At 40.5% G+C, this 22,563-nt stretch overlaps 1 protein-coding gene across 1 annotated transcript in view; it reads right to left on the bottom strand.

Annotated features, from left to right (window-relative positions):
* The window catches only part of LOC139627701 (thrombospondin type-1 domain-containing protein 4-like), a 42,408-nt gene extending 21,984 nt beyond the window's left edge, over window positions 1-20,424 (bottom strand). Inside the window, exons 1-7 of the mRNA XM_071488711.1 lie at window positions 20,045-20,424; window positions 19,240-19,294; window positions 18,914-18,983; window positions 17,362-17,678; window positions 15,142-15,571; window positions 13,986-14,088; window positions 10,892-11,028 (exon numbers count right to left, since the gene is read on the bottom strand). Of these exons, the coding sequence (XP_071344812.1) occupies window positions 10,892-11,028; window positions 13,986-14,088; window positions 15,142-15,571; window positions 17,362-17,678; window positions 18,914-18,983; window positions 19,240-19,268 (1,086 nt within the window). The 5' untranslated portion in view covers window positions 19,269-19,294; window positions 20,045-20,424. The remainder of the gene's footprint in view (window positions 1-10,891; window positions 11,029-13,985; window positions 14,089-15,141; window positions 15,572-17,361; window positions 17,679-18,913; window positions 18,984-19,239; window positions 19,295-20,044) is intronic.
* Window positions 20,425-22,563: the final 2,139 nt, after the last annotated feature.

Raw genomic sequence — 22,563 nt, 5'->3', positions numbered from 1 at the left:
ATTAGCAGAGACATGACTGCAAACATTTTAGCAGGTGTGGCCTCAGTGGGAAACCCTCTACCTGGCAGCTGTAACACCTCTGCCAATAATCTGCCTTACATCATGCTCCACACATGCTCACACTGATGGATGAGAAAAGAGGATGTAGAATACAGTATAAAATACAAAATCTCAAAGCCAACATCTCCAATCATTTCTATCCACACTCTAATCTGTTCACTGGATCAGTAAAAGTTGAGAAAAGGCAGAAAGTAGGAAGAGAAAACTCGTGATTTTCGTGTATCTGGGATATATATTAGTCAGCAAGGCCAGGCATGTAGGTCCCATGATTACTCCCTTCGAGCAATGTATTTGACTGAAGAAGGCAGGAGTGGAATGAAGGGAGGAGAGCTGATGAATAAAGCAGGTCGAGAAGGGATTCGGGCTGGGAGGGGCAAGGTGTGGCTGAGGGAGACTGCTATTTCTATTTGCTTCATTTAAAAAAAAAAAAAAAACAGCTGACAGAGTCTGCAGATGAAGATATAAAACAGTTACTGTACTCCAGAGGTCTCCTACCAGGTGCCATTCTGAAACAACTGCATGAAGGATTTCACAGCAGCTGATGTCAGTGATTGGTTGCCATCACTATCTGTGCTGTTGTAGCCATCAATGGCACACAGACATTAGTGTATTGTCAGCAATATGTCAGCATTGAGAAGTTTAGCCTACCAAGTCAGTCAAATCAGTGCGGGGCAACAGCTTAGAAATGGCTTGGAAGTTAACATGTAGTCTCAATGGGCCATATTTCAGTCACTTTTTCATTCACTTGTTCCATTGATTGACAACAGGAACAGAAAAACATGTAAATGAAAACAAATGCTTTAGTGGTTATTCAGCTGTATTAAAATTATGTACATGAGCACAGACAGTAGGAAAGAAGCAAACAGATAAATTGAAACTAGCTGATACTAGGCAGAACGCAAATAGCCTACACCCCGGTCCAGCTATACACTGGCTTTGACCTGGGCTTGCTTTCACTGAGTAAGAGCTGATAGCAGACACAGAGTGTAGCCTGTAGAGGCTCCAAGCCTCATTAGTTACTCAACACCCTTGACCTCAACAAGAGGCTTTTGTGAAGCACAAAACTGTGACTGACTAACAAGACAAGGAACAAATGGACAAGATAGGTTCTGTGTTAACTCATTCATTTTTGTATTTTATGTCTTTATAGACCTGCTGGACGCCTTTTGTTAATAAAGCTGTTTTATGCCATTAGATAAGAGAGAATTTACGATGGTGTTTGACCCTGAGCAGCAGAAAACCTACAGTACAGACACACTCTCTTAGTAACAGACTGCACGCCCACTAACACATCCTGATATGGAAATGCACATTCATCAACAGGGATTTATAATTAGGATGTGACTTCTCACATACATATTCTCAAACACCTACAATTTAGAAAAAACACACATGTAAGCTCCAGATCCACACACATACACACACCTTCATTTCTTATCTTATTCTCCAATGACCTTAAATTCCAGGCGCCCAGTGTGTGCTGACCACACATTGAGAGATCCAGATCTCTGACATTCCAAACAAACCGATGAGGCATAAAATGTGCTCAACTGTCTCTTCAATTGACAGCCACCCAGACAGCAGCCAATCACTGTCAACGGCCGTCTGTCTGAGGAAGACCTGTGTGACTGCTGAGTGCTAAAAATACAGCCTTGTATGTGTATACCACACCCTCATAAATCTGCCTCGGAGACCGGACATTGGGACCTGCTGTGTGTCGGCCACCAAGTGCAGTATACATCAGCTGTCCCCCAATCGCTATCATCAGTCCATCTTATCAGCCACGTATCATCTATATATCATCTGTCCACCTGCTTAGTCTCCACACAGAACCACACATGACTGAACATGACTGAATGAATGACCTCAGGTCAGTTAATTATATCAGCACACTATGAGGGAAATGCATACGATAACAGCATGGCAGGACTAAAGAGTTCACTGTGACAAAAGAAAATACATGATAGAATAGCAAAATGTCAATAATTACAAATATTATATTTAAAAAAATCTTCCACACCGCAGCCAACTTTGAAATTTTCCCATTTTTTGCTCCCTCGTACTTTGGTCTAGATATTTCGGCTGACATCAATATTTGAGAGTTGTTGTTGTGCTGAGCTGGCACTATATGATCAGGAAATGGAAGTTCAACACAGAGCTGGCTTTTCTTTTGTTTTTCCTGTGGTCCCATATTCCTGTGTGGTACCAAACCAACACAATCCAGGCAATGTATGAAAAAAGATGCCATACAAACATTTATTTAAACTCCCTTTATATTTTTCATGTGTGAGTAAACCATTTTAAGAGTGAAGAAAGGCAGAGCTGAGAAAAAAATATGATCACCATTTAGAATAGAATAGAATAGAATAGAATAGAATAGAATAGAATAGAATAAATCTTTAATGTCAACCAGAGTGGAAAATTGTATTTGGCTCACCAACACACAGACCACTGGAGATACAGATGGCTCTATACAAACACATAAAAAAATAAAAAATAAATAAAAAAAAAAGAGGGGCTCTATAGCCCTTCCCAGACTTAAGAAGCTCAAACTGGCTGAAAAGAGGGTGTGAGCTGTCAGCAGTGATTCTCCTAGCTTTCTTCCTCATCCTGTCAGTGTAGAGGTGGGTCAGATGGAAATTAACAGACCAAATCTAAAATGCAGGGTATGAACAGAGAAAAGACATCAAATGGAGAAATGGGACATTTAATTGCAGACACTACGCTTTCTCACAGCTTGAAGGAGGCCCCACTTACAAGGGTAAACACTCCCCTGTCTCCTGAAGAAAGACTTTATGAACTGTGGCTGAGCCCAGCAGAAGTGTGACAGTGCAGAACAAGTGTCTAACCCCTGAACCCAGAGCACTCAAGCCTACCAGACTCACACTGGCCACACAGTGCCGGCCAGGGCTGACATGGGCCAGTGAGAGCCAGTAGGGGAGACAGCAGGCCCCCATCAAGATCCAGGAAGTTAAAGCCAAACTAAAACATCCATCTGTCATCTCCTTCACATCCTAACTTCTCATTTGTCTTAACTGTCCTCCAACTGGAATTCTCATATTCAAGCCCTCTTGACAGCAACAAATGCCCTAACAAGCGCGATTAAGCTGGATACTGTATCACTACTAGCTCCAGGGCTTCTGCTCTTTAGCTGAACCTGACCTTTAACTCCCCGTGGAGGGAGGCTAGGAGAAATAGTAGCTCTATTTCAGGGGATAAATTGAGCATTACTTAAAAGCCTATACTTAAGTTCATTCATGTTTTGTTTTCTTTACATTACAGAAGAAGCCATGCTTGCACAAAGAGGAATTCCTGGCACTGACTTCAGGCTATGCATATGCCGCAAAATCCATCAGTTCTGGATGAAGATTCACTGTTACATTACTAATGTCATAAAAATGCAATTTGTAGTCTGTCCAAGGGTTTATATAGGCCTATTTATATATATAAGGGAACTATAAGGTGTTATCTACTTTTCCACAATCACTGAAATATTAGATCCAGACTGCTGTTATGATTGGATGTCTGAACTGTAAGATGCCTTGAGAGCCTTCTTTTCAGTGCTAAGACTGAATAAGGAAAAGTAGCTGCGAATGAAAGAATGTCATAGAAGATGCAGGACTATTGCTGGATGTTACAATGGTATCCAATAGACTGCCCTGTGTTTATGAGAATGTTTAGGTGAAAAAAAGGTACAGTAGCCACCTTTCAGTAGGAATAGTTTACTGAAAAAATGTGTTGTCTAATAATTAGAGTTGCAGTGAGCTGGTATTTCTCTAGACACTGTGAACAGAGCTAGTCAAGGGCTTTCAGTGGGCAACAGACCCATACGTTACAGAAAGAGGGAAAACTGTGTAATAGAACGGTAAAATAGAAATCAAAAAGAAGCATGTTCATTCATTCATTCATTCATTAGCCATATTGCTTGTCCTTTTAGGGTCGCAAGGGGGCTGGAGCCAATCCAGCACCCTGGACAAGTCCCCAGTCTATCGCGGGGCTGACATATAGAGACAAACAACCATTCACACCTAGAGGCAATTTAAAGTCGCCAATCAAACCAACCTGCATGTCTTTGGACTGTGGGAGAAAGCCGGAGTACCTGGGAGGAACCACAAGGAGACCATGCAAACCTGATGTGGTTTTCAAAATCTTGTTTGCGTGACTATACATATCGGATCAGATAAAATGTCATATTTTAGAGGGAAGTTAGCTTACTTCCAGTCTTCTGTTTGTTTCTAATAATCATAGTTTTTATATTAATCACCATGATATCAAGTTTTTGCATTGTTCAGAATATTCAAAACTAAATAAAAGTGAGAAAATAAAGAAACGTGTCAGATTGATGAATGGTCTTTGCCGTGTTCTCCCCTTCTACAAAATATGTAGTCCAACTAGACAGGCTACCAGAAACCTAGGCTATTGATGCCTTCAGCTATTTCCTTCAGTCTCGTGACCCTTATTTTGCATGTCCTGAAGAGTCTCCTGTTAAAAAGTCTGAAAAAGTCCTACATTTAGAGGAGCAAAAAATCAGTTTCAATCACTAAATTGATATTAAAAGCACTAATTGTAAAGACAGCATTTTTCTCCAGCAAATACACATCATATCTGGTACTGTAAGTCCAATAACTGACGACAGGCTCTGCTGACATGAATCCATAACCATCTGCAGTGGGTAATGATGGGGGACACCCTGTGAGTCTGCAGCTGGGGCTTGTCGTGACAGAGATGGGGCTAAGGTATCTCCACCAGTCTGTGCCAGGCAGGCTGTATATCAGAGCACTCATCCCCCTTTTAACAAGTCTCCCTGTCCACCACAGTGGGGAATGCATAAAACAGATGCAGCTGTCAGATGAGAGAAGTGAGGAGCAGCCTGGACTGTAGTTAGATGAGTTTGGGCCTGAGCCCCGCGTTCAGGGTGCCGGGCAACATGCCAGTCAGGGAGGGAGACTGGCTGTGGCTGGGACCCCGACACTGCGCTGGGTCAGACCCAACCTCATTCTACAGTATCTGTCATCTTTATTAGGAGACAACAGTACGTCAGAACTCATGCTGAAATCTGTCAGGTCACTGTTGCATGGTAATAAAACCAGAATTAAAATATTTTACAGGTTCATGCAAAATTTGGCACATTTTTCATCCACATAAGACAAAAGTCAAATTTCAGCTTCCATAACTGGATTTCCTGTTATTTCATCATCATCTCCAACCTAACTGTGCTGAGCAGTAGGAAGTAGTGCAAACCAAGTACTGGGTCTATAATAGTCCAGGCAAGATAGATTTTTTACCCTCAGCTGGGCCCACCACCAGCAGCAGAGGAGTGTGTGGTCAGTGATCGCCCTTTAAAAATACACACACCCTTCTCAAATGCACTTCCTTGGTATAAAGGGAGAGAAGTCGCAGCTGAATGGAATTCCCACCATAAAGGGAGCTTTCTTTCACTGTTCATCTGAAATGAGTAACCACATTCGAGGGAGTTTCAGTGCCTCAGAGCTGGCTTTTTCAATGTCCTCAAGCACATGTGCGAATCATAAGAAATGCTCAGTGTTTCTACTTTACAAAGATAAAAAAAGTTCACCTAAAAAAACTGATCAAAGGAAATGTATTCAACATAGTCCAATAATTTTACTAAACTGACGTAGTGCTTTCCTTCTTAGTTTATGTGCAACATATGACTTGATGCAGTAAAAATAACAAAAAAAATAACTGCAAATCACATTATACGATATGATTTACAGTTCAGGGAAAAGTCTGTCACAACGTGGTTAGACATTGGCACTGCAGTTGTTTGAACCAGATTGGATTCAAATAGTATTTACAGTATACCAGTCTATTTCTGAGGCAGATTAGCTATTTTATACAATATGATTATATTAAGTATGTGAGATTACCACAGTAGAAAAAAGGTTTGGTTCAAACATCTATTGGTAATGAAAGGAAAGTGTTTCAGACTCCATTCAAGCTTTTAGTATCTCACCTGAACCTTATGTTAATGTACAGACAGTGAGCAAGAAACATGAAGATACTGCAATGGTTCTGTCCAACACTGAAATCATCCCTGCAGACCACTGAGAGAAATATTTTATTTCTCTTTCTTGTATGTCCAAACCCATTTATTTCATCAGTTGTCAGCAGAGCTACCCAATAAAGAGTGCAGTGCTACTCAGCAGTTTTGAAGCATCTCCTTGGAGCCATCTGAGATAGGACAAATCATGATGGAAAGCAAAGCCCTGGTGGCACACACAAAGAGAGAGCAGTGTCCTTAACAGTGAGCAACTGCTTGGCTTGCCTATACACTCTTACATTCAGGATGTAGGCTGTCTGTGAGTAAAATCAAGCACTAAAATGGGATGACAACCTATTGAAATGTGTGTGGGCACACTGAACAGAGAACAAACAACAGAGTAACCTTGAAATCTGCCATGTGCTTTACTGTACTATTCAATTATTAGTGGCACGTTACACATCAGATTTTTTGATGGATATGCGTCTAAGCTACAGACCACTAAACCTGATATACTGTGTTCAAACTGCTGGCATCCACATCACCCAAACCCTCTGCATCCCACCTCAAAAGGTTCAGGACAGGCACTACGGTGTCAATATAGCAGGCAATTTATGGTAGCCAACAATCCACACATTGGGATGGATTATACGGGTGAAATCGCATAAGTCTGCCCTGACAAACAAAAGCCGAAGTGCTGCAAACTACAGGCTATGAACCTTAAAAGACTATGATTTGCCTCATTAGTTTTGGTTGTAAAACTTGACAGACACACGTCTCTCTCACAGGGCAATCTGGAGGTGTCAGATGCATAAGATTCAGAAATATGAGCTGGAGGCCTGCAGAGGCACCAGGGGCCGAAGGTCAGATGGACAGAGCTAGGTTGTTATTCATGCTGCATAAAAGGTGTCAGGGAGAGGAATCAGGGACCACACAAACTGTGGGCTGTGTGGTAGGAGACAGCGTTTCCTCTGTCATCAGCAGTAATGCATCACAACAGCAAGCACATGACCTGTACAGTTCAGTTTGTATGGAAAGTTAAAATAACAGCTTAATTGAACCACATTTCCCTCTGACACAAAGGTACAGTCCAAATGTTTTGAATTAATTTTTCATTATCATGATTAATTATCTCAAAATCTGTTCATTGCCAAAACTAAAATTACTTCCAGGCATCACTGCACAGTGATAATTTAAAAAGGAAATACTTTGGAGTTGTGAGCTGCTATATTATCTGAGTGTAATGTCAGTTCAAACTCCTGTCACTTAATTTTTCCAACTTTCCAACTCTGTCTCTCTCCAAAAGAGGCTAATACAGAAGTTACACTTTAAAAATAAACAATGGTAATGCAAAATATAGCAAAATAGCTCTTCCTTTGGCAAAGTCATCCATGGGTTTAGAGTTTCTTGTAAAAGTGTACTATAGTATCTCTGTGCTATGTAAGGACAGGTTCTGACCTGCTGGATTACCTATGTTGGAATAATTAATTAGAAATTATTATATGGTTTGATCTGATATGATTCAGAGTAATTAAAGTCCCTCCAGGCTTCAGATTGGAGTATAATACTTCATTGCCTTAGGAACAGTGCACCAGTTTATGCAGTATCTAGTGTATGTGTGTAGATAAATACTCTACAACATATATTGTAGAAGTTTTTTGGTTCAAATTAATTTTAACAGACAAGTGTTTAGCTTATTGCATTTTAACCTATAGCCTGAGGAGTTTTTTGTAATAAATGTGATGGGCAGACCAATGAAAAGTTAACTTTTAAAACCAGAGCAGTTAAAGGTGGTATTGCTACAGTATAACAATTGCACAAGCAAGAATCAAACTTATAAATAAACCAAAACATAAAATCCCTCTTGCTTTTTCATTGTTGTTCATCAAGTCAGAAGAGGAGTAAACAGTCTAGTTTCCCCAACTGCTGGGCTTACCATGGAGCGACCACTGAAAACCACAGTTTTATGCAATGAATGTGTGAAGAATGAATGTGTTATATGCTTTTAAGTTGTTAAAATCACATGTCTTAAGAATTCAGCAAATATGCTCATTCTGCTTGCATAAAAATTCCTTGTCATTGGTTTTTCAGCAATCCTGCCTCATCTACTGACCACAGCAGCACATTAAAACAGGGCACTTACTCCATATAGACTCGGAATGTGGCAATAGCCCCAAAAACCAAAGCTTAAAGGTTAGCCACTGACAAGTAAACAGCTGGATGATGTAATAACATGATGACATGGTGTTGGTTATTAAATAATATTACAGTAATATTATTATGTCATTACTATGTCATCATTTAACAAGCCTGTATTATAGACTGTAGAGTCTGCAGCCATGCTAGGGGCTTGGTCACATTTCTACTTAGGTACAGCAAGATGCTAACATCAGCATGCTAACTGTTGCTTATTTACATGCAAGACAAAGTACAGCTAAAAATGTCATTGGTCTTTCAGTTATTATTCATAAACTAAAGCACTGGTCAAATTGGTATTTTGACCTGCTGAAGGCACTGAAAAATAACTTAATGGATCACTTAAGTTTTCGAATTTATCCTCTAAGGACCGTGAATATCTTGAGCAAATGTTACAGCATTGCATCCAGTAGTTGTCAAGATATTTCTCGCTGAAACACAAAGGACAACCTATTGGTGGCGGTAGAAGAAAAATCAGGGCATCATCAAAGTCAGTAGGATTTACCCTCTAGGGACCATGAATGTCTGAAAAAAATGTTATAGCCAAGCATCCTATCGCTGTTAAATTATCTTAGTCAGAACCAAAGTGGTGGTATTTGCATGGCTAAAAATATGTTACACATCTCTTCCGGAGTTCGAGCGTCAAAATCTAATGTTTACTGATTTTATTTTGAATGTAGAATTTATTAAATTTAAATGCTTTGCTAAATTCTGCTCCATCCCATATTATAGTATTTTGACAAGTTATGAAGTATCATGTTAGGTCAAGCAGAGTGCACCAAACCAGCTGACCGTCAGCTGATCCAAACAGGCACCAATGATGACTGACACTTCAAACAATCTGTTTGAGCTGCCAACTCCTCATTCTTTCCTGTGGCTCCTTCCTGCTCCACACTGCTGCTGCTGATGATAAATAGCTCTACTGCTTACTCCCTCTAACAGCCCAGCCTCCCTCTGTTATGGTCTTTTTTTTATTGATATAGTTGCAGTGACATCTCTTGCTATGTGCATTATGTATATTCCATATGGTATGGAATGTATCTTGTGTGTCCATATCATCTTGGAGTTGAGAGGAGAGCCTGCAGTGCCAACAACAAACGTTTATCAATTTCCATAATCATGTTTAATTTCAATCATGAGAGCAGTTCTGCTTTAAATTCAATTATCCAGATGTTTTTACATTATTTCTTGGCTTTAACATTGGGTGATCTCCAGTTAAAATGGCTAGACCAGCTGAGAAATTCTCATAAGGGGAAAGAGACAAGAAAAAAATCTTTCTTTCCTGTAAAACTAATGATGAGTTTGAATCCTAAAATAAATGATTGTTGTGGTATAGCTCAAATTAGACTCATGAATCACATTTAGTTTCCATTATTAAAAGTAATTCAACCTTGCTCACGTTAAGGATCATTGTGTCCAGTCTGGTAACAGTGGAAATGTGATCAAGGCTAAAATGAGAGATCAGAGGGTTTTCTATCTTGATTAAATCTTAATGTTGCAAAGATTGTTGCTGGATTACAGTGCATGGGAAATACATGGGGTTAACACAGCAAGGTCAGCATGACCAACTGGAAATGACCTTCAACATATTTCTCTGAGTTAAACCCTGATCAAAAGAATGCTAAAGTGAATCCAGCACATTGAATGCATAGCCAGCCATAAGCAGGCCCACACAGCGACTTATGTCTTTCCAACTCCATGCTCACAGGTGTGTTTTCATGGTGTGTATTAAATATGGGGTCAAAAGTACAAATATGTCCTACATTGAGATCCCAGATCTCCTGCTTTGGCCCAAGGGTGTAGAGACTTCCTCCTGACCTTCATTTCACTCCTCCACATCACAAGTGAAGAGCTCACTCTTATGCTGTGCTGCCCTCTGCTGCTCACAACCCTCAGATCTGATGTGTACAAAACATAGTCAGACTGGAGATGAATGGTCCAATTCTTATACAACTTCTAAAATGAAGTGTGTTAGGATTAAACCTTTAGGCTGGGCTTTTGTTAGGGTATTGTCTTTGGTTTGCTTAGTTTATAACCTGAACCATTTTACAAGATTGCAACATGGAATATCCCAGTGTTTACGCAAAATATATGTACCACCTGCTCAGTCATCATGCAAATTTGGCTGAAAGCAGTAATCCACTATTGAGTTTGACAATTAAGTTCCTATCCATCCTTCATGTCCTTTTATTAATTGTACTTTGGTCTGTGGATATTAAAATGTGAAGGACACATGATTCCAACAGCAATGCTGATTAGTAAAAACAGAGCTTGAGGTAGCAGCATCTGCAAAACACATGACTGCATTATTTTCAGGTTATACATGTTCACCAAAACACCATGGATCTTACAAATGAAGACAGTCATAAGATAAAGAAGGCAAAGAAGCTGCTTTGTGACTGATTTGATTCTTGGATCAAATTCCCAAATGAATCAAGTTTGTAGATTAAAGTACATTGCACCTAACAGCCTCCATGAAGCTACGTAGTGCCAAGAATAAAAGGCTATAACTAGCTACTAAAAAAGCTCTAACTGTTAATACATAAAAGTGTGTGAACATGAAGCATGATCATAAAAAAAAAAAGAAAAACTGTTTCTGGAAAATTTTCTTTTTGAAATAAAAAAAGGGCCTACCGTACACTTTCCTGCCACACAGAGAGAGGAATCATTCTGTCCACATGGCGTCCCATCAATCACCCTGTCTGACTGCCGCACATAGAACCTGAACCCTATGGCCCGGCAGTTGAGTTCACAACGCTGATCCCCAGGAACTAAGAGGAGATTTATGAGACTAATGTATGTATCCAGAGAAATTTTGACAACATGTGTGTATAGTGACAAAACACAGAAGGGCAGGAGAACTGCATAAAGATGATCAAAGACATATGAAAGACAGTACATACAAATAAATAATCTGTACATCAAGTGTCTAAATGTCTCCATACATTCATCTTCTGTCTAAACACTGGACATTTCTATGAAATAGTTGAATTTATAGAGCACAGAGAAAACACATTCAAAGTTTTATTTAAAAAAAAATTAAATAAAAAAAGATATTTAGGCACAGGCCCTTAAATACTTAAACAGAAGTCACATTATGCAGGCCACAGAATGACATTAAATTACGATGGCACTCATAAAACCAGTATGCAGGTCTGCTTGTGTCTTACCCACAGGCTGTATTCTGTCAGATTCAAATTATGTGTTTAATTTCAGTCAGTGAAAGCACTAGAACAACACTGAATTGGACTTAAAAGTAACTGTGTGTTTAGTTGCTTTCTGACTTGACTAAAATTGCAGTGAATGGCAACATAGCAAGAGTTTGGGTATAATGTTAAAATGCCCTAAAGGAGCAGATAAATGGAGTTTACAAATTCAAAATAATTTTGAAATTCTGAATACAATTTCCCAATAGCAAAGCAATAAATGTTAGCACAGAAGCTGGAGGAAACAAACAATAAAATGTTTCCTCAAAAAGAATTTCTTTGAAAACAGCTCTTTGATTTCTTCTAAATAAAAAACAAAGACAGCAGTGAAAGCATCCTGATCCCTGTTCTTTCAATTTTGTTCAGGTGCTTAATCAATTAGATATACAATAAGCCCAAAGGCCATGTATTTCTCAGACAGATATACAGGAGTATGTTTAAACACTGTTCAAGATGGGTGTCAAATAATCCAGACTCAAACATTTATCTAGAGTTATTTAATCTTAACATCTGCATTACCAGTCAGTCAAAGCAGCGGCACAAAGACACGATCTCAAAACACACATCTGTTTGACAGGATATTAATTTGGAGACTGTTATTTCCATTACTGTTCCCAGAGAAATGACATTTCAGGAGGTGTTTTGACTGTTGCCTGGATACTTCAGGTGAGTAAGGTCAAAGACTTTGTGTGAATGAACACTTATTTATGAGACTACAGACAGGTGACATACTGCAGGCCTTACATCACAGCACACCTTAGTTCATATTGGTCATAGGTCAGGGAGCTGAAAATGTAAGACCATGAAAATGTGATTAACAAATGTGTGTGACTTTTAGATTGATGGAGTACTTTTTTAGGTTAGATTACATTTTATGGACAGACTTGCTTATTCTCGCTGTTATTTTGTTTTCTCTTTCTTTTGACCTAAACTCATGCTTATGTTTGGTCATTTGTTTTTGTTTTTCTGGCAGTGGCAATGCTAGTCTGTTGGTTGGTTGGTCAGTCAGCCCACCTCTGTATAGTGCTAATTAGCAAATGTTAGCATACTAACAAGCTAAACTAAGATAGTTAACATACCTGCTAGCATATTATCATTTTCAGTGTGAGCATGCTAACGAACTTAATTCTTCGCTGCTCACAGCCTCACAGCACCACATGGCTGTACACTCTCCCTTAATTTACACACACACACACACACACATACTTGTACTTCTATCTTTGTGAGGACATTCATTGACATAATGCATTCCCTAGCCCCTTACCCTAACCTTAACCATCACGACTGAGTGCCTAACCCTGACCCTGACCCTAACCTTAACCTAAACCTAATTCTAACCATAACTCTAAAACCAAGTCTTAACCCTCAAAATGTGATTTGAAGATGTCTCAAAAAGTGAGGACTGGCCAAAATGTCCTCACTTTCCCAAAATGTCCTCACTCTGTTAGTAAAATACTTTTTTTGGTCCTTACAATGTAGCAAGTACAAGTACACACACACACACACACACACACACATATATATGTGTGTGTGTGTGTGTGTGTGTGTGTGTGTGTGTACACATATGAGAGTGTACAGCCATGTGGTGCTGTGACTTATACTGCATGGGGCTAGAACATGGGACCAGTCTGTGTTAAAGTTAACTTTTAATGGATGCTATGCTCTTTTGGCAGAAGTCTGCTGGAACAGGCACTAACGTTAGCTAATACAGTAAATTACTGAGTAAGACTCTTAAGCTTATAAAGGATGATAAGAAAGCCCTTCAGTTAGTTTCCTTACTTGATTTATTTAGATTACTTTGTAATAAGTCCCTCTTCTTTTTTCTTTCTGTCCAAGTTTGAGGCCAGTGTTATTGCTGCTGCATAAGGTTTCATTAACATGCTAATGCAAACCACTCAGAAGCATCAAACCCCAGCTCAGCAGAATTCAGTGCAGTCACATGAGCAGCAGAATCAGCTCAAACCCAAAAACAAACAGTGCAGGTGGAGATGGCCAGGTTTTGAACCACAGGTTAGCTAGCTGAATTGTAGCTATCATTAGCGCTTGTTCCAGCAGACCTCTGCCAAAGCATGATAATGTCCATTAAAGACAAAATTTAACCCACTCTGATCCTCTGTGATAAAAGCAGCGACAGAAAGAACAGGACTTACCTGCAGTTTGATATTTATCTCAGTGCTAATACAACTTATTTCCAATACAAGTTTTTTACTGCTATTGTTTCCTTTTTCAGTTCAGGTTTTGTTTTCGGTGTCAAATTTAATTTTCATTGTCAGAAGTTAAGAATAATGTCAATCTTAATTTTTACAACTTAATTTTTTGCTTTGCTTTTGGTCATTTATTTGGATCTCCATTACCATGGCTGCCACCAGTAACAGCTACACATAGTTACTAGGGTACACAGGAAAAAACAAATTACAACAATTTATTATATATATAGTCTCAGCAAAAGTAAAAAATTGTATTACATACATGTGCATGCCCTGTACATACATACAGTACATAAATATGAACATACAACCTACCCTCATTGAAAGGTTCCCACTCGTACAGTCTTCCCATGAAAGGCTGGTTATTGTAAGAAGAACACTGAACAGCCCTGATGTGTCTGCTGGATGGAGGACAGGCCTGAGGATGGACCAGACAGACAGACAGACACACACACACACACACACACACACACACACACACACACATTTATTTTCCATGAAGACACAGAGTGGAACAGGTAAATCCTTTTGTAACTGCAGTAAGCTCACATTTCTCATTGTCATGCTCTGTAGCGACTGATAGACTGCTGCAGTCAACCTCCTGCTTTAACAGCTTTAACCCTCCACTTGTAGCTCATTCTTTCTTGGCAAAAGTAGTCAGATTCCAGTATTTATGAAGGCTCACCAGTGAAACCCAATCTCCCTTGTGCCTCTTCATATCTCCTTTGTCTAAACAAGCCCCCAGTCTGCTTTACTTTGCTTGAATATCTGTGTCATCGCACACCAGAGACAATATACAGAACCAGACACTGTTTAAATTTATTTTAATGCACAGGATGGATTCCATACCTGTGAATCAGATAAACAAAGCTCATCCGCACACTTTATCTGGTAAGGTTTCCCAAGCCAACAGCTCTACAATATTCTTTTGTACTGAAGCTGCCAATGGAAAAAATTTAGTGCAAGTATTAAATAGCTTTAAATTCTAACAAACATTTCAGTCCAAAATAAAGTAGAAAATCTTAAGTATTGGCCAGTTCCAGTTGAGATTTATAATGAAGAGACATGTGACTTTGTGTAACAGTGTGGCTCATTGATGTGTTTTGTATGGTTTTTGGATTACAGTGAAGCTCTATGCTACAGAGGAATAAGCTTTATCTGTCTTTGGGAGGTAGAACATAGAAAAATACTATAATGAGAGGTCAACACTGACCTCACATACATGTAAACTAATATTTTAGCTACAACAAAATGGTTCTAATTCAGTTCCTGTGTAGTTCTTTTTGAATGGGGACCCGGTTACATCACTGATGATGCGTTCCAGTGCAACATTAGTCAGACCACTACATATCATCAGTACATAAGGAATGGGAATCATCACAATTCGAGTCAAGACACTGGAGTAATGGGCCTAATCAATTATGTGATTGGACCTCAAAAAATCACTAGCTGACATACTGATGTTGCGTACATTACTGTTGCAGATCCTGTAGTGAGCAGACTCCCCTGTACAGAAAGAAGTAGGTAAAGGGTTATAGGGTCTCTCATGGTGTTGCTGAGGCCCAGAGGTCTGGCTGCCTGGTTGTAGCTCCTGCGCCTCAGCCTGATTGGCTGAACCAGGCTGGTAGAGGGGGGCCCAGACTTGATTATTTTTGGGCTGCTGTGGCCGGGGCTGCATGTAGGGTCTGCTGTAGCGGTGGAGGTTGTTAGATGGGTCCAGGTTGTTTGACCTGTGGCCACCACGACCTCTAACAGCAGGATAGAGGGCATCAGTCGCAGCAGTGCGTCTCTGTCTGTGGGGGCGAGTCGTCCTGGAGCCCTGACCTGGGTCCTTCTGCAACGGAGCAACATAAGGAGCTCTCCCGTAGCCATACCTCCCTGGGATGATTTGACTGACCCTCCTGAAGACATAAACATAAGGAGATCCACAACTAAACCAGTGTAAACAGTGTAGTAATGATCATCTCCATGTCTTGACCAACACATGTCCCTGCTGGCTATAACATAACTGAATCCTATCATCTGTCTAACTATGGAAAATATTGTCTACTTAACCTCTTAAAACCACCCCAGACTGTACAACAGGGACCATAGATTTGGATCAGTTTCTTCTTCTATTAGGGATGTTTTAGCTATATATCCTCTTTGACTGAGGAAACTGTAAAGGAGCTTCATCCAACCAGAACTTTTGAGAAGCACTAGGATCCCAGTAGCAGAAATCTGGGAGCTTTTGTTGTTATTTGGTTCCTTGGATTCCAACTCAAACACCCCCCCATTACTCGGCTGTCAGTGCTATTTGGTTAAAGGCAAGCACAACAGGAAGGAGGTCACAAAGCTGCCAAGCACAAGCCGAGCCTTTGACTCCATCCATAAAAGACTAGCTTTCCACTGGAGGGCAGTCAGATGGCCCACAGTGACGGCTCCAAAGAGTCACTTTTAGATCGGGCTGCTCAGCATGCAGCACAGCCATACAGGCTCTTTAAGGACTTGCAGACCTAAACAAAGACAAAGAGCTACAATACTGAAAAAATACAGAATGTTCTCCAATTAACATCGAGACAGTGAAATGAATCGTAATAGATTTGTGATATGACAGATTTGACAATATTTCCTCAGTCAATATAGAGAGATGTTTTTGCAGATAATAATTAAAAACTACTTTACATAATTTAAACAGGGCATCTTGTGTAGGAAGCTACAGATGGACCACAAATTAAAGGAGAAACCAACATGGAGTGGCCAGCACATGCTGTCAGCTTAGGCCAGGATCAGGCTAAGTCAGAATAATTAGTCATAAATTCTTGCCATAAGTTGGTCAATAGACCTGGCAGACCACATTTTGGATCTTGACCAATCATATGTTTGCCATCTTTCATGACTTGTGTGATGAACATAGGCGAGCTGGTCAGGTGCCAGGGACCAACTTCACTGTACCACCTGACAGCCCCCAACAACAAATAAATATCTATGTCATCAAGGTTTTATGGATGAAGGTGAACGTGGAACCATCCAACATCACTCAGCAGTCTGTATTTTTTTATTCCCAGTCAGTAGACAGAGAATGAGATGTGTTGGTGCACAGCATACACAAGGCAGAGGAGGACGCCACAGCCACAAGTGTGATAACTGTGATATGATGCTCCTGACCAGAGGGTGATAACCAAATGGTTACAGGTTCACTGAAATGAAACGATCAGTCTTCTTTCACTTCACCATGTTTACATGTGTCGCTAGGTGAAAGAAGGGAAACATTTTCCAGCATCATAGCCTATTTGTCGGTGTAACACAATTTGTGCCAAATGCTACACAAGTTATCTTCCACTATGACGCACTGCATAGGATAAAACCAGCAACTGTCAAAAAAGGCTCGTTTTTGTTTGTGATGCCCTGAGTCTGTTGAGCCAGGCCATTAATGGGGTGATATTTTCCCTCCCATAACTTCTACAATGTTGTGGACCATCATTCTTGCAAATAACACAATCTTCATACTGATCAAACCACTAAATAATCTCTTAAACCCTGTATGGAAGCACATTTTCCCCATTCATTTATTCAAGTCTTTACAACTGTTATCCATCTGTATCTAAACATACTCTAAAGTAAAAAAAGGACAGTAGGTAAGTACAGTAATTTAAACTCTTGTTTGTTTTGTAGCCAGAACCACACCCATCACCGTGACTGATAACAGTACCTGTGTCCACCTGGTCTGGTCTCTTTCATCAGCTCACCACGGCTGCTGCTGTTGGAAGGCTGGCCTGTGTCACGGTGCAGAGGAACTGTTGGCTGCAGGGCTGAGATGACGTGGCCTGGTTGCTGGGGATGACCTCCAGCTCTTCTCGACGGATAATGGGATTGAGTGTAAACAGGCAGGCAGGGCCTGCTCTGCTCTTGTACCCCTCTTCCACAGGTCTGGGAGCAGGCACCCCAGGCACCCCAGGCACCCCAGGAGCCCTGAATTTCTCCATGCTCTGCCCTGAACTCCTGTTGGGGCTCTGCCCTTTGAGGAACCTGTATGGAGACCAAACAAGCACAATTACTGACACCACAAGTGTAAAGAAACAGGATAGTGCCACAAGATGTGGATGCCAAGGATTGATGGAAAGCCTCCATCAACAAGACTTTAATCTCCACAGATCATGGCCTCATAAAAGCTCAAGTCAGTGACCTCATCTCATCAACATGACTATCCTGCTCGGCCACCTCCCACCACTGTTCATGAAACAGACCTCTGTTCATGGTTATAAAGCCCTGATTTGGCTGATTAGTGGGTGTCTGTTGGTGTCCTATCCCCTATTGGCTACCTGCATTTCTCACTATTGACTCTATCCCTCTGTGTGGCTCTGCCAAAGACGTATTAGCAGCGATCACTACACTCTCTGTTTGAGGAACCTGCCAGCAGGAGTCCTGTGCCAAGCCTGCTTTATCCATGGAGCCGCGTGGAAATCCTGCTCTTTAAGGAGCACTTTGTCTCTATTCACAGCAACCTCTCTGGGCAAACACATGGCCTGTAGTAAAAGCTCAACTGACTTTGACTTTTAGCGGATGGAAAGAGAATACAGAAGCTGTGGGGAGAGTTGGCAGGAAGCTCTTCTGCTGTCAATCAGACTGTGCAGCTATTCAGAGAGACCCCAGACCTCCCTCCTCCTCCTCTACCCTGCTCCAGCCTTTGTAACTCAATGCCACTGTCATCTCCCATGTCAGCCATAGGTCACACAGCTGGACTCCCAGTGGAAGCACATGGAGCGGACTCACAGCAACCCCCTGCAAACTGACTTTATAGTTGATCTATCAGTCAGCTTCATACTCGGTGCACCCACTAGTTGCATCCATGAGGTTCCTGCGGTTCCACAGTTCAAGAGGTGTTTTGCTGACATCAGCCCTCTGTGTTTCACTGCAACCAACACAACTTTTCTCTCTCTCTCTCTTTCATTGCAACTTAACAGATTAGCACCCAGGTCAGGTTCCTCCTGGCAAATCTCTGTTTACACTCACTGGAAAAAAAAAGAAGGTGGAATGAAAGTCTATAACTTGAGATGACATTTGGCTATGCTAACAAGACACGATCATGCATGCCATCTTTGGAAACAAGTATACTCCACTTACCTGTGCCAACCATGCGATAAGACTCCCTATTTGAGGGAGGTCTACTATCATGAGAGTGAGCGTGTCAAACAGATCACACATGTCCGTACACAGATTTATCTGTTTCCAGTAGCACCACCTGCTACACAACTGTTGCTCACCTTCCTGTGGTCTGTTGTATGTTGGCAGTCCAAGGGGTCTGACCAAAGCAACAGCAGCAGCACAGAAACTCTACAGACAAAACACAGAAGCGTTTACTGGTTTTACTGGAAAGCCATTATTTATGAATAAGAAGGTTTATGAATAATATACTGTTGTTATTAAAATACTGCTGTTGTTAATTTGGTACATTTATAGATAGACATGAGGAAGTTACACAAAAATAGGAACATAGACATTCATCAGCATTTAAATAAAAATGAATGCACTAACTATTAAACATAAACATATATGTAATCCCTTGCTGAAACAGTCACACTGACATTACCTGACAATCCAGACACTGGTTCGCTGCATAGCTCCTGGATTCTGAGGTGTGGACACTTAAGTGTAAAGAGAGAACTTTACATTAGCATACACCTGAGTGGCACTGACATTTTCAACACGACTGCTGCCTGTGTGGCCACAGAACCAGAGGCACTAGAGGGTGAAAACCCACCTTAACTGTGTATAATCACAGTTCATCTACACAATACTGTGGATTTCACTCATCATTTTAGTCTCTCTGGATGACAAATCAAAAGTATTAAAAGTGAATAGTATTAAAAATGTAAATTATACTACCCTACCAGCTGTGCCCATCCTGGCAACTATCCCTTGAACCTGTCACTTGTTTCATTTGCCACTAAATCACTCCACCTGACAATCTCTCAAGACACTGACTCAGGACTTCTACCACTTGACAATGTGAGTTGACCTCTCTGACCTCAGGCTCCTAATGAGGGAGCTACCCCTGCTGAAAAACTGCCACCCCCTGAACAGCAGGTCTGAGATCCAGTTAGGGAGGGACTTTCACCCCTCACCCCAGACCATATAACTCAACCCTACTTTACACCTTGTCTAAATTAAGTTCACTGAATCAGACAGGAGGGTCGAGGAGTGCTGCAGGCTTTTCAGTGTCCAAACCAGAACAAAACAATACACACTACAAAATAAACAAACTCCCTAACACTCCACAACTTTAAATTAACAGGCTATACATTTTATTATTATCATTATTATTATTATCATCATAATCATCATTGCAGTATGGGAATCAAGAAGTAACACCCCACATATGAAATGCGACGTACCTGTATATTTCCAATGCGGGTATGGTGAAGTATTTGCTACTTCACTGTACTTTCTAACCAGTGTATCCTACACTGACGCGTTCACTGATCTATTTCCAGGCACAGGTAAACTCATGGTCGAAACAGTAATCCAAGTGGAAATGCAGGGTTTCCCTCCAGAGACTTGGTGCTAAGCCATGTAAGTCAGTAAATCCTCAGAGAGTTGTGAGTTAGATCCTGGCGCAGTCGACACTCCGGACCCTGGACATCATGGTGACTCCGGCATTTCTGCTTTTACGCGCAAAGACACAGAATGACAGAAAGCTGGAAACGGACACAACAGGCAGAAAACAACCTCTGCTGCGCCCCCTGCCGCAACTAAAACTTTCTCTTTGTGTGTGTGTGTGTGTGTCATGTAAATGTGTAGGTGTGTGCCTCCCTCTTCTTTCCCCTCTTAGTGAGTGCTGCGCTGCGGTTGTCTTGTGTGTGGAACAAAGAGAGTGAAAGTACAAAAAGAACAGTTCTTCAAACATGTCCAAAGTGGAGCCACGAACAGGTAAATGACCTCATTTATCAGCTGCAGTGAAGGCATTTAGATTGAGGTGTTGTCCATCAATGACTATGCAAGTGAGGGAGATAATAATAACGCTCAAAAGCAAAAATCTGTCACATAGATATCAAAAGTAGATGGTTTGCCAAAATCAATAGATGGGTAAGTTCTGAAAAGGCAGATGTGTACAGGAAAATGGCAATTTACCTGGTAGATTGAGGTGCACAAGTCTTGTGAATGAGCAGAAAATCATTTGCACAGTGAAGAAAAACCTCTTTATGACTGCACAGCAAGTCTCCAGGATGTAGGTGGACATGTTTCCTTGTCAACAATCAAGATAAGACTTCATGGCCATAACTTCAGGGGATTCACCACAAAATGCAAACCCATGGTAAGCTTTAAAAATAGAAAGGCCAGGCTGCAGTTCATAAAAACATAAAAAGTTCTGGAGTTGTGAAACAGAGTTCTATGGACTGAGAAACAAAAATCAACCTCTATCAAAATTATGGAAAGAGGACATTGTGGAGAAAAACATTAAATATGACAATTTTGTTTGACTTCATGTGTAAATGTCCAATTTACTCTGAACACTATCTTCTAAAAGGGCTATAATCTCCCACACAGTTCTGTTTATATTGACATAAACACTCAAATTAAAGCTGAGACTTGGCACTCTAATGTAGTGTACATTACATTACATTAAGATTTTACATTTAAATAACAAAAACTGTCCAAATACTTATAATGTGGAATTATATGTAGAAAGGCAAGAATAGGAATAAAACCCTTTGGGATTACCTGCGTTTATGTATAAATTCATCTAAAATCAGAGATGCTGTGGAAAAACAGAGCCATTCACACCAGACATCCTAACCAAATGGCTGAAGCAGTTAAATAAGAATGAATGGTCCAGATTTCCTCTTGAACATTGTGCAGGTCTGATCTGCAAAAGGACCTGCTGAAGGAGGTTCAACCGGTTAAATCCAATGGTTAACTAATTTTTCCTACCAGCACTGTGAATGTTTGTTCTAACTGTTTGTGTGCTGTTAGCATGAGCACTGTATTTTTCTATACCCGTGGCTATTAAGATCAGATCACATTTTATGAAACATTGATGCAGAAAATCTAAATTCTCATTATAGCCATTGTCTATAAACATATACATTTGATAGTGGCTTTATTATGTTGCCAACATAATCTGTCAATATTGTGAAATCTATCAGTGTATCTGTACCTATGAATCAATCTATCCTGCCACAATATATATATATGTATCTCTGTATATATCTGCAGAAGATCTGATCCCTAGTGACTGTCCTCACTGGTGTGTGCGTAGATGTTGATGCTGCTCAGGAATGTGCCTTTAACCACAATGTTTTCAAACTCTTCAGAGGCAAGCAAGCCTCCAATTAAAGGATCGTTAATGAACTAGCGTTCCGGATGACCCATTGAAGGCCACTCCAGACAAGATTTGGAGAGGCAAGTCACTGTTGTCTGACACTGGACAAAAATGTGCATTGACCTGCGACTGGACAAAAACTATGCTGGAAAAAATGCCCATCTAAAAGTCACTTCAGCAGGATGAATATTATGCAGTGTTGTGGTACTTTTAGTTTGGTATCTGTGAAAAATATGAGAATGGGTTAAAATAACTTTAATTGTTTGCAGTGAAGGACAATATGTTACCCTTTGATGTAATAGACTTTTGTTTAATCTTGAATAAAAACCAGATTTTAAATGAAGTGAAGTTCCAGTGTGAGATTTTTTTGCAGTGCATGACTTACAATAAACAATGCTCTTGGTTCATTCCAGGAGAAACTAATAGTTGGTCCTGTGAAGTGGAACGAATTGGCAGCAGTGTCTACAGACTATCAGAGGGTCGGGCACATCAGCACTGCAGCCTCCAAACCAGTGCTTAGCTTTATTGCTTGTCCTTCATCCAAACACAAATTGTGAAGATAATATTGCATGGCCATAGTCTCTCAGTGAG

This window comes from Trachinotus anak, unplaced genomic scaffold (assembly GCF_046630095.1).
Source record: "Trachinotus anak isolate AG129_WGS33_773 ecotype Australia unplaced genomic scaffold, CSIRO_AGI_Tana_v1 ptg000011l, whole genome shotgun sequence".
In the NCBI taxonomy this organism is placed as follows: Eukaryota; Metazoa; Chordata; class Actinopteri; order Carangiformes; family Carangidae; genus Trachinotus; species Trachinotus anak.
This window is presented reverse-complemented; position numbering and strand designations above follow the sequence as displayed.